General features: G+C 32.2%; 1 protein-coding gene across 3 annotated transcripts in view; it reads left to right on the top strand.

Moving 5' to 3' along the window:
* SMARCAD1 (SNF2 related chromatin remodeling ATPase with DExD box 1) overlaps positions 1-12,759 on the top strand; it is a 69,609-nt gene extending 56,850 nt beyond the window's left edge. For all 3 annotated transcript variants that reach the window (XM_082838448.1, XM_082838446.1, XM_082838447.1), the window contains exons 12-24: positions 1,295-1,394; positions 2,146-2,205; positions 2,315-2,390; positions 3,138-3,273; positions 3,812-3,949; positions 5,128-5,223; positions 5,320-5,437; positions 5,632-5,753; positions 6,796-6,984; positions 7,547-7,665; positions 8,558-8,740; positions 9,863-9,972; positions 11,480-12,759. In XM_082838448.1, coding sequence (XP_082694574.1) covers positions 1,295-1,394; positions 2,146-2,205; positions 2,315-2,390; positions 3,138-3,273; positions 3,812-3,949; positions 5,128-5,223; positions 5,320-5,437; positions 5,632-5,753; positions 6,796-6,984; positions 7,547-7,665; positions 8,558-8,740; positions 9,863-9,972; positions 11,480-11,541 — 1,509 coding nt within the window. In that variant the 3' untranslated portion in view covers positions 11,542-12,759. The remainder of the gene's footprint in view (positions 1-1,294; positions 1,395-2,145; positions 2,206-2,314; positions 2,391-3,137; positions 3,274-3,811; positions 3,950-5,127; positions 5,224-5,319; positions 5,438-5,631; positions 5,754-6,795; positions 6,985-7,546; positions 7,666-8,557; positions 8,741-9,862; positions 9,973-11,479) is intronic.
* Positions 12,760-13,447: the final 688 nt, after the last annotated feature.

Raw genomic sequence — 13,447 nt, 5'->3', positions numbered from 1 at the left:
AGACAGTGTGGCTTAAACAACAGAAATTTATTTCTCACAGTTCTGGAGGCTGGAAGTCTAAAATCAAGGTGTTGGCAGGTTTGGTTTCTCTTGAGGCTACTCTGTTTGGTTTGCAGATGGACACCTTGCTGTGTCCTCACATGGCTTTTTCTCTAGAAACATCCATCTCTTCTTTTATGATAGAAGTTGGGTCCCTACCCTTGTGACCCTATTTAACTTTACTTATCTCTTTAGAGGCTCTATCTCCAAATAAACCCCAGCATTGGGAGTTAGGGCTTCAACATGTTTGGGGTTGGAGGCAATTCACTTCCTAACACTTGGCAATGTTAGCTCTCCTAAGGAGCTACATTTCCTCAGGAGCCTTTTTTTTTTTTAATGCAATACTTTATTGATGTATAATTTACTTGAAATAAAATGCACAAATGTTCAGCTTAGTGACTTTTTACATATATGTACACCCATCTGACTGTATGTGTCATAAACATTTCCATCATCCCAGAAAGTTCCCTTATGCTCCTTTTCAGTCATTACCACCACTACTATTCTGACACCTATGACTATAGCATAATTTTTTTCTGATTTTGAACTTCATATAAATAGATTCATACAGTATGTACTGTTTGTTTCTGGTTCATTTGGTGCATAATAAAGTTACTAAGATTCATCCTCTTCTTACATGTACCAGTAGTTTGTTTTTTGTTTTTTTTATTGGCTTGTGGTAGTTCATAGTATAAATATGCTACAATTTGTTTATCCGTTCTCCTATTGATGGCAATTTAGATTATTTCCAGTGCATGGCTGTTATAGTAAATCTGCATCGATATTCTTACCCAAGTCTTTTTGTGGACATATGCTCTCATATCTCTTGAATATATTTTTAGGAGTAAAATTGCTGGGTAATAGGATAGGTTTATGTTCCGCTCCAGTTAGTCATTGGAACATCATTCTCCAGCCAGCCAGTATGTATTAAGTAGTTGCTTTATATTAACAGTTACCAAAATTATATCCTTTATATGCAAGCAGAGGTCTTCTATATCAATGTGTATTACATATTAACTAGCAGTTAAAATACATTCCTACTCTTAACTAAGTTCTAGTATCACTTGGAGATTATGATCTGTTTTATGTGTTATTGAAAACTAAGAATATAGTAGAAATTCTCATAGAGTTGCATGGGGAATCATAAATAAATAAAACCAAAAGTATTCTTTTTCCTTTCATTTTCCCAATATTTATTTGGGTTCTTTGTTTGTTTTTAAATCTAGTATATTGTCTTTTAAACTTTTCGTTTTAGGGCCTGGGGAAAACTATTCAAGCGATTGCATTCCTAGCGTACCTCTATCAGGAGGGTAATAAAGGTCCTCATTTGATTGTTGTTCCAGCATCAACTATAGGTTTGTAATACTGTGGACAACTTTACTTGACTCAGTAGTATTTTATACAAGGGGAAGAAAAACCGTGTGTGTGTGTGTGTGTGTGTGTGTGTGTGTGTGTGTGTGAGATTTCTTAGTTTGTGAAGGTGAATATTCATTTCTTTGGTTTCCTTACACTTTTCACCCCTTTGCATATGTGTGTTTGATTATACTGGAAGTCTTTTTAAAGAAAATAACTCCAATATAAGTCAGTTATTCAGCTTATTATACAGATTATCTATAAATTATTATAGATCATATACCATTTGAAAAGATCAGTTGTTTTCATAATACTTTTAAGTTGTTTTAATGAGTAATTTAAGAGAAACACTTTTGAATTTATAATTAAACATTTATTAAGAAAGAATGTATGCAGATCATCCCCACTCAAATTACTCTTTCATTCTTTCTCAATTGATTGAATGTAGACTAGAGTAAGAGAATGTATGTATGAATGTACCAAAAAAAAAAAATCCTCTTTAAATTGGAAATCAATAATCACCTATAAATATAATGGTTGGCCCTCTGCTCTTCATTTTGATGCCACCTCAAAATCTCAGTCATTTTAATCATCAAGAGTAAAATTGTGAAGAGTCTTGTGATTTTTAAAAATTATCTTCTATTATTTTATAAAAATAATTTCTGGGTAGAACTTCTCAGACTTTAGTGTTCATTTCAGTGCACACGTCTGCCTGTTGTAGCAGGTGCAAGTAATATCTCTTTTGTTTCATAGATAACTGGCTAAGGGAAGTTAATTTATGGTGTCCCACTTTAAAGGTGCTCTGTTACTATGGTAAGAATATGTCATTATGCTTTTAACTTTGGAGACCTCTTTAAAATCTTAGCATACAGTAAAGTACAATAAATACAATCAGCATGTGTGTGTCATTTTTAAATTCTAGGTTCTCAAGAAGAACGTAAGCAGATTAGATATAACATTCATAGTAAATACGAAGAATACAATGTAATCGTGACCACGTAAGTATTGAGAAAAAATTTTTTTGGAAAAAAAATTTTGTACATCCACCTAAATTTTTTAAAAATGTTTTAAAAATATTAGTAGTAAAATAAAGGAGAGTTTATGCTAAGAACTATGCAACAAAAGCAATAGAATGAGTTATGTTGAAGATTCAGGCATTTTTCAGTTTGGTGTATAATACCGTGATGGCAGTCCTTTGTTAGTTCTATAGGAGGTCATGATTAAAAGAATTCATCGAAAATTCATCTTTTCTTAATAAAATGAACTCCATTTTCATATGTAGTCTTGCTAGCTGCTGTTAACTCTTATTTCTTGGTTTCACTCTACTAGTTTAATAAAATGGTGTTATGTTCTTAACAGAAATGTCTTAGCTTCATGTTCTTTTTTCTACTGCTTCTTAAAATATAACAGTTCATAAAGCAAAGTGTGTAATAATTGCAGGTTACATATAAATTGTACCCAAATTGGCCTCTTCCTAGATGTGTAGAAGTTGTCTAATTACATTATAACATATGAATTGTCTTTTAACTGCATATTGCAGCTTTTGTAACTTGGTTACATGTACATCAATAATTTTGGATATAAGTACATCAATATTTATTTGAGTACCAACTGTGTCTAGTGTTATCTTTTAGCTACTGGCTATTAGAAATATGTACATAAAAATAATTTGTCAAAACATTAAATCTCACGAGTCCATGCTCTTAAAGGTATGATCTTAGAGATTGTTTTTTCTTTGGCAACAGGTATAATTGTGCAATCAGCAGTTCTGATGATCGTAGTCTGTTTCGTCGGCTAAAATTGAATTACGCAATTTTTGATGAGGGCCATATGCTGAAGAATATGGGCTCCATCCGCTACCAGCACCTTATGACAATTAATGTAAGAGAGTGTTCTGTGAATTTGTCCAATTATTATAAAATTTCAGATTATGTATTTTAATATATATAGTATTTTATATCAGGAACCAGCAATCTTTTTCTGTAAAGGGCCAGGTAAGTAAATATTTCATGCTTTGTGGGCCATTCAGCTTGTGTCACTTGTTCTTTGCTTTTTCGTTTTTTTTTAAACACCGCATTTAAAGTGTAAAAACCATTAGCTCATGAGCTTCAATTTGCCAACCTTTGTTCTATAGGACAAACTTCATGAATATCAGATATAATCTGTCTTCTTCCATTGCCTCATCAAAAAGTAATGTGGGAACACAAGTTACCTACTTAATAAAATGAGACTTAGTTTTACACATTCTACCTTAAAGTACAATATATGATAATTTTTCTAAATTACTTATCTTTTATGACAGAATGTTATATTACTAATAATGGTTTTAATTTTTTTCTCCCTCACTGAGGGGGAGAACAAGAAGGATGTGGATCTTTAAAAAAAAAAAATACTAATCTAAAATTTACTTTGTTCACAGGCAAATAACCGTTTGCTGCTCACAGGCACACCTGTGCAGAATAACCTGTTAGAACTCATGTCGCTGTTGAATTTTGTTATGCCGCACATGTTCAGTAGTAGCACCAGTGAAATACGAAGAATGTTTTCTTCTAAGACAGTAAGCATAAATTCATATTTTTTTCTCAACTGTCTTACTTTGCGTTTTACCCGGACCGTTTTTCTATTTTATCTCTTTTTCTTGTTTTCATGTAGCATATGTGCTATGAAATAAGTTTAAGTAGTTGATATCCTATGTTCGGATGAGTTGGGAAGTCAGCCAGAATACAATAGGAAATAAATTGGTGGCTTCTATAATCATGGTCTAAAAGTTTTGGTTTTTAATATCCTAATTTTCTGAAGAATGACAATTTAAAATTAGTGGGTAGCTCAGATATATAATATGTGAGCTACCATCTTCTTTATTAAAATTAGGTAAATTATCATTTTTTAATAGGTAAACTATAAAACTGGGCAAAAGTAGAATATCCAGAAAATTCCCCCACTGGGAAATATGTTTTGAATTAAAACTCCATAAATTAAAAAATAACAATTTCTAAAAGTCACAATAAGGAAATCCTATTTCAAAGAAAATCTGGTTAATTTTTTCCCTATTGCTTAGAAGAAGTAAAAGTGTACTTTTCAAGAACTCTCATTTTCCAGTACAGCAATGGTAATATAGATTCTTGACACACCCAAATCACATGTATTGTGCGAGAATTTTCTGTGATAATCTTCTAGTGCAAACTGACTGCCTTTCTAACTTTCACTAATGTATTCCATCCCACTTGATGGCCTAGCAGATCATAGGATGTGGAGGATTTCTTAGAATAAAATTCCTCTTCTCCAAAATTAACAGGTTTTGACTAGGAACCGTCCGATTTCTGTAGACCCGCACTAGCTTTCTTTTGGGACCATTTTCCACAAATAAATACAAGTTTTCTACTTATCTCTCTCTTCCCCTCCACCCAAACTATCTTAAACACACACATATTTTTTCAAGAGAGTTATCTATGTAATCAGTGATGACTTATCAGTTAATTACTTCTGAACACCATCCTAGTGCAGTTCAATTTCATTACCTCTGCAGAGTACACGATTACATGTCACAAAACCTCAAAATACATGTGGAGCTTTAAGAAATATATTACAGCCCAGAATTCAAGTCCATCTAGAATGAATTGCGTTTCTCTGGGAAATAACTCAGATTGTAGTGAGGGAGATTTTCATGTTGTGTAATACTGTTATTGTGATCATTTAAATGAATAATTTAAAAGGTCATTTTCTTATTTTACTTAGAAATCAGCAGATGAGCAAACTATATATGAAAAGGAGAGAATAGCACATGCAAAACAAATTATAAAACCATTTATTCTCAGAAGAGTAAAAGAAGAGGTAACTGTTATCTGCATATTTTTATTATGATTGGTTTTTTAAAATCTGTTTTCTTCTGTATTTGAATGATCTGCTTCAACTGTTTTCCTTTCACAGGTTCTCAAGCAGCTGCCCCCCAAGAAAGATCGAATTGAGTTGTGTGCAATGTCAGAGAAGCAGGAGCAACTCTATTTGGGTCTTTTCAACAGATTGAAAAAATCTATCAATAACATGGGTATAACCTGATTTTCACAATTTTATATGAAAAATAATTCTGTACTAGGGCTGCATTTTGTTTAGTCCTATGATAGTGGGATTTGCTCATTTTTTAAAATTAGTTGGAATTTGAAGAAATAGTTTTAAAACCTTTTGTTTGCATTGAGTTGTATTTCAACAAACAGCTATCAGCTTGTTTTTAATGTGTTACAGAAAAAAACACAGAAATGTGCAATGTCATGATGCAATTGAGAAAAATGGCCAATCATCCTTTATTACATCGCCAATATTACACAGCTGAAAAACTCAAGGAAATGTCTCAGCTTATGCTAAAGGTAAGGATTTTGTATTATGCTAAAACTAAGCTTTATTAACACTAATAAACATGAGGTTCATTGTTAGTCTAAAAATCAGACCATTGAACCTAGTAAGCATATTAATTAACCACGTATTTAAGAAAAACATTTTTAACACAGAGTTCAAAATAATTTAGGGGACATAAGAGCCAAGGACTGACAGTCTACATCAAGAGTCAGCCAGCTATGGCCTTAGGACCAAATATGACAATAGCTATTTCTACAAATAAAGTTTTGTTCTAACACGGCCACACCCTTTTGTTTCTTTGTTCTCTGTGACTGCTTTCTCAGTATGAGGGCAGAGTGGAGTAGAGTTGCAAAACATTATTTTGCCTACAGAGCCTAAAATATTTACAGGAAAAGTTTGCCAGCTCCTGGTCTGGACTTCCATAATGCACTTCTTTTATTTATTTTTCACCAAAAATATTCATCAGATTGTATGTCCTGCATTATGAGTCATTTTTCTCCGTTTATTTTTTTCATTTTATTTCTTCTTTATTGTATTTTGTCTACAGTTTTAGCTGTTACTCTCTATTTTTGTCTCATTCTCCCTTAACCTACCCCTATTTCTCCTTGCAGATCATTGTGTTTAAAGCAACCATTTGCCTTTTTAAAATTTTTTATATTAAACTTACGGAAAATTTCAGACATGTAAAAGTAGAGAGAATTGTACAATGAAATCTTCTACGCATATGAAACCTTCACCCATTTTCTACAGTTATCATCTGGAATGACACAACTCTCTCTTGTTTCACCTCGAATCCTCTCCAGGATCATTTTGGACCAAATTCTAGACATTTCATCTGTAAATTTATCAGTGTGTTATCTCTAAAACAATAAGAACTTCCCCCCTTTATTGTACCTAAAAAAAGGAATATCAATTTCCTTTGGTAAATCTGTTGCACTAAAATGTTTTATGATTTAGATATTTTATCAGATGTAAACAATTTTATTAGGTTGTTCTAATCATATTATAAATTATCTTCATTTTGAAGTATATATTGTTTTGTTTTGTTTTGAGGAACCTACACATTGTGAGGCTAACCCTGACCTGATCTTTGAAGATATGGAAGTTATGACAGACTTTGAATTACATGTACTTTGTAAACAGTATCGACACATTAATAACTTCCAGTTAGACATGGACTTGATTTTAGATTCTGGAAAATTTCGAGTTTTAGGCTGCATCTTGTCTGAATTGAAACAGAAGGTACTAAAGAAGAATACTGCTCCTTATATGTTTCCCCAGTTAGTTCAACTTCTTTGAAACGGTTCTGGCGTGATTTGACTTTCTTGAAGCTTTAGCCTGTGTTCTACATTCTTCTAGAAACTGGTGTTTGAGCATTTTTTGGATATATTTGGGCATATGTTTTCCTGATTACTCTTCTTCCATCTAACAGAAGTTAGTAGAATATATCTATATTGATGTTTTTTAAAAATAATTTTAATTGTCATTATTTCATAGGTGACAATCTATATAGTTGCTTCAAAATTAATATTTTGAAGATATTGATACTATGTAAAATAAATTAATACTACAATTTATATGTGAAATAGATTTGTAAGATCACAATCTAAGTAGTACTTAGTAGCTATTCCCATTAATTAGTCTTAAAAATAAATTTTAGGTCAAAGTTTAGAAGATAATTTACTTATACGTAATCTAAAATAAGAAACTTTAGCTATGATTGTTATTATTAAAGAAGCAGGTTTTCATTAGATACTTATAATTTTATTTTTTATGTGTCTAATTAATATATGTATTTCCACAGGGTGATAGAGTTGTATTATTTAGCCAATTTACCATGATGCTGGATATTTTAGAGGTTCTCTTAAAACATCATCAGCATAGGTACCTCAGATTAGATGGAAAGACTCAGATTTCTGAAAGGTTGGTATACTTTAGTTTCAGAAAATCTCTCCACCTTACCCTCAAATAAGAGTAAATGTTAGAATTTTAAATGTCTAGGGCATTTGATGGAATTGTATTGCTTTGAGTCTTACGTTTGGTTACTTTAAATCATTCATTAACTTAAGATGAAGAAAATTTAATTTTTGGTCTGAATCGTATACAAATATATTTTGAAACAACTACTAGAATTATATATTTGTCAGTGTTTTCTCTTTAAAAATCATTTTAAGTCTAAAACACTTTATCTTTAAACCAAGGTTATCTTAAAATCTTGGGCTTTTCATATTTTAAGGGTAATTGAGTAAGTTTGAGTTTGTTTTTTTGTTTTCTTTTTTAATTCCCAAAGTTTAAAAAGATTGTCTTAGTTGAAATGCTTTTTCTAGTGTGTTTAAACTGCATTGTATCTTTGGTTTATTTTTTTTTATCAGCCAGAGTAAATTTTTTTTTCCCTGCATTAGAGTAAGAAAAGAAGTCTTGCTAAAAGAGAATAATACATCATTATAGTTTGATTTTGAGATTCTTAGTTCATCGGGTATATTGTCTATGAGTCACAGCTGGCAGACTCTGAGAAGGTTAAAGATTGAAAAGCTGTGTGCAGAATTTAGAAAAGCCAGAAGTCATTAAACAAAGGACAAAACAGTCCTTTAGCAATTAATCAAATCTGAATAGTTAGAGTAGGGAGATAAATGGTATAGAAAAGAAGTTGGTGAATTGGATAGGTCTTTTCAGTAAAATATGCTACAGGAAAAATAACTAGAATGCCAAGAGCATGTATTTACATCTTCAAGTTTATTTTCCATGTGAAGTGATTGTTTTCAGTTTTAATTATATACCCTTTTGTGAGATTTAACCTAATATATTTGTCTTATAGGATTCATCTAATTGATGAGTTTAATACCGATATGGATATCTTTGTGTTTCTGCTGTCAACAAAAGCTGGTGGCCTAGGAATAAACCTGACTTCAGCAAATGTTGTTATACTTCACGATATTGACTGTAATCCTTACAATGACAAACAAGCAGAAGATAGATGCCATAGAGTAGGCCAGACTAAGTAAGTGTTTGCAGTTGAAATTTATTTGTAATCAAATGCCAGTTTAATTTGTATAGAACATTAGAATATGATCTGTCAGATGTCCTGCCTTAGTTTTTATATTTTCAGCAAAGCATGGCTTCCGCTGTATTTTATACCAACCAACCAGTGTTGAATATGAACTCCACCATGTAATCTGTTCATATTCTAGTCATTAAAACAGGGACTTCCCTGGCAGTCCAGTGGTTAGGACTAGGTGCTTTCACTGCCGAGGGTGCAGGTTCAGCCCTGGTCAGGCAACTAGGATCCCACAAGCCATGTGGCGTGGCCAAAAGAGTAAAAAATAAATAAAACCACCCCCAGTCCAAGTAGTTATGCAGCAAATGAAAACTAAGTATTACCAGTGGTCCAGCCCCTTTGAAAAAGATTAGTAATTACTAATTACTAATTAGTAACTTGCTTGTTACACCATGTAAGAGCCAGATAGACCGGGTAATGTGCATACGATTGCTACCTTGTTACCTCATAGGAAATAGATTATGTGAGCTGTAGATATTTTAGGTGAAGGTTAAATTAGACATTGGTCACAGGACATAAAGAGGTGAAAATACCTATAATTCAGCTCTGTTTTCACGTGTAAACAGCAGACAATCAGTGTTTTCTTTGTGGAGTATTTTACTGTATTTCCAAAAGACATTGGTAAGTTCATTTATGAACCAAATATTTATCAGTACTTAAAGGTGGAACTAAAACCTCCCATGTAATCTTTATACTTTACTACACTTCCTTACTTTTTGTACTAAATTATTTCTTGGAACCTGATGAGCAAAGCATGTTCTTTTTAAAAATAGAATACCCTACCTCAACCCAGAGCTGTTTCTTGTAATACAGTTCTACCAGTAATTTTAAAGTACCGATATCTTTTTCTCATCTCTTGAATCAATAGGAAAGGATGTTTAAAAGTGACGTGCTCAGAAAATGTCAATCTCAAGTAGTTTGAATAAAAGAATTTAAATTTATGGATGTATTTGTTAAACAATTTTCAAATTATTCTTATTGCATTCTAAGGTGAGTTATGTCGTTTATATATATTAAGTAATTATATATTATGTAACCAATGGACATATCTTGTATTTTCCTTAGAGAAGTACTAGTTATAAAATTAATAGGCCAAGGGACAATCGAAGAATCCATGCTAAAAATTAATCAACAGAAATTGAAACTAGAACAAGATATGACCACAGTAGATGAAGGTAAGTTATTTGTCAGCATAAACTTTATTTATATGAAAAGGCATCAACTTAGCAGTAGCAAGGGGATAATAAAGATGGTTTGAGTCCTTAACTTGGTGTGCAGTTTAGGGATAGCGTGGGAGAATACAAGCATACTTACTTCAAAAGTACTACAATAACTAAGATCATTTTGCCAGAACTGATACAAACACTTTGATTTTGAAAAATTCTGTCTCTGACATCAAAATATCCCAGAAATAAATTAAAATTGGGTCTATAGTTTTAGCTACAATTTTATGATTTACTTACTAAGTAATATTTATGAATCCAAAGATTTAAAGTACATGGCATAATATTGTTATTAACTCTCACATTTATATTAATTTCATTTTGACGAGCCAAATACTCATTTCACTAGAGTGCAATAAAATGCATTTATTCAAAAACTGAATAATTTCAGATTAAAGAGCAGTTGGGTACTAGAAACATTTGTCAAATAAGAGCATCCTCTCCATTTCCTCCATCTTTTTGAGGAGAATAATTTTTAAGGTTTTAAAAGTTTAAATTTTATATATATATATATATATATATATATATATATATATATATATATAAAATACATTCACATAGTTCAAAATTCCTAAGATATTAAAGGGCAAACAAAAGCCTCCTTATCACCCAGCTTCCCCAGAAAGATGACACATTAGGGTTTGCTTTTTTTTAATTGTATGACTAGTTGTTTCTACGTCTTGCTTTTTTTATTTGATGTTAAGTTTGGATTTCATGGGCTATTTTCAGATCTATAGACGAGCTTGGAGGCAAGCATGTCAGTGAATTCCCTGAGAGTTTATGCAGTAGTTTTTGTTCCTAATCATGTTTTTTACTGAAAGGAGAAGAGTAGATAAAAGTAGTCTCTTAAGTTTAGACTGTAACTGGGGTCTCTGTGGTGACACAGAGAGAGAGAGAGAGAGAGAGACACCTGGATAAGTGTCTAGATACTGGGGTCTTGTTCAATTGAAAAAACAATTTTTTTAAGACAATGATTGTATCTTTGGACTGAAAATAAGTGTAGATGAAATGATTTCTGTTTGGTTGGATTTGGGAGTTTTGTCTTTATTTTCACTATTCAGGTTGTTACATTAAAAAATTTTTTTTTGTATATTTTCTTTTATTCTCTTTTACACCTTGCATTGAATTTTTTGGTAAATGTTTTTATTTAGTGAACCTGAGGAGTAAGTACTATGTGCTGTATGAATAGGATATGATCCAAACTATATCTGCATATCTCTGTCAAATCAAAAACAGAAGCTGTAGACTGCTGTGCTGGCAATGTGAACACAAGCACAGAGGAAGTTGCCCTAACATATGTAGGAATACGGGAATATTTTTTAACAGGGAGTGACACTGAATCAAACTGGGCCTTGAAAGATTATTAAGAATTTCACCAAAAGTAGAGAAAATTGGAGAGAAGAAATACGTTTCATAAAATATTTTTATCAGAATTTTAACACCACTTTCTGACCTGCAGGTGACGAAGGGAGTATGCCAGCAGATATAGCCACATTACTAAAAACATCAATGGGCCTGTGAAATAAGAATTGTTAATTCCTAACTGATGATGAAATATCAACTTGGTGCACTCAAGGACATTTACATTATGATGACCATGGGGTTTATGAACATTTATAACTTTTTATAATTTCCATATTACATTTCTCATAGTATGGACAACTTTTTTGCCACTAACTGAATTCTCCAGATGCTCACATGTGAAATTTCAAAAAAAAGCCACAGATACGTAGTCTTGAAGATGTTAAATAATCATTTTACAAAACAGTTTTCTGAATGGGGATTAGTTGGTGATTGTTTGTAACAAATACGCTAATGCTTTAGAAATGTCAGTATTTTTGTAATTATTTCTACCTCCAAATATATATATATATTGTCTTTCACTGGATAATATGTGTAGATTTTTACATGTGCCTTATTTGACAATGCTTATGTCTTGTTTTTGCTCGTCTCATTTGAAGTTCTTTTTTATTATGTTAAAGAATGCAGCTGTATAGATTATATAGCTTTCATTTTATTGCTATTTGAGACAGATGTTCACCACTGTCAACAAGAACTCAACATGAATTTAAAGGTGGCATTCCATATACTAACACCCCCAGGTCCTCCCAAGTACTTCTGTTAAAACAGATTTGTTTGGCTAGGCACTAAGTTGTTTTCCAGTGAATAGTAACTAAAGAAGCCCTTATCTTGCTCCATGGATTAATTCCTTCTGTTCATTTCCCAACTGCACTAATTGTGCTATTACTCTGCCTATTCTTGTGCATGTTTTCATTGATTTCCCTCTCCTGGCTTTTGCTTCTCTTGAAACTGTTGCCCAGTCATTTCTGCTCCAGTTCTCTTTACTCTCTAAATAGTAGTTTATTCCTGCCACATCTCCGCACATCAGCAAAATATTGGTGACATTTTTCTAGCCTGGCAGAACAGATTAACAGGCTATTTCACTTCAAAGCAGACTGAATGTGACTTCATTTCAAGGCAGCATTAGGTACTGCATGGAAATAGGTCATTAACTTTAAATTCTTATCAAAATATAACTTAGCAGTTTGCAGAATTTCCAGTATGGGACCTCCTAAAGAGAGCCATTGTTCAATTCCAAATCAGTGTGGGTGACAAAGTGAAATTTAGAAGAGGTAAAGTTGTCTACTTGATATTTAACTCTTTATTAAGTCTTTCTTTAAATTTTTGCCTGTCAGTCTATATTGCTGTTTTATTATACATCAGTTTCTTTGTATAACTTGTGAGTTTCATGTGTTTTGTTTTATTATGTAAATATTATTATAAATAAACTTATTTATAAATCAAAGATTTGTTAATTTTTGGAGATTATACTTTCAAGACCTCCTGACTTCCTAAGTTTTTAAGGTAATATAATCCTCGACTTAGAAGGCTAATGAAGCTCTTACATTGATTCTTCAGATACTGTAGACTCTGAAAGCTGATGAGTCAGTAGACTTAGCCAGTCTTGCAAGTGTATTGAATATACTCAACACATTTTAGTGTAATGGGCTGAAGGGACCTGCAAATAGTATTAATACCTCCTTCTGCATCACAGTACCCAAATCGCTTAGTGAAATGTTGAGAATATTCTAAAAATCGCATAATGGATTTCTCATAACTTTCCTGTACTAATGTATCTTCAATGATAGGCTGTTTCTTTTGTTGCTGTTGTTAAATCCATATTTTTATTTTAATGAATGTAGTTGGGTTCTCCCTGTAATGCCATATTATGTTTTTGGCATAATAAAAATATTTGTGATCATAAGTTATATTTTCGCACCCTTAGTAGTTTCTAAACTTTCATCCCTTTACCCTTAAAAATGAATAATATGGAAGGACTTCCCCGGTGGTGCAGTAGTTAAGAATCCACCTGCCAATGCAGGGGACACGGGTTCGAGCCCTGGTCCAGGAAGATCATACATGCCGC

This window comes from Leucopleurus acutus (assembly GCF_964270905.1).
Source record: "Leucopleurus acutus genome assembly, chromosome: 4".
Classification (NCBI taxonomy): domain Eukaryota; kingdom Metazoa; phylum Chordata; class Mammalia; order Artiodactyla; family Delphinidae; genus Leucopleurus; species Leucopleurus acutus.
Note: the sequence above shows the minus strand (reverse complement) of the source record. Positions and strands in the feature narration are given on the sequence as shown.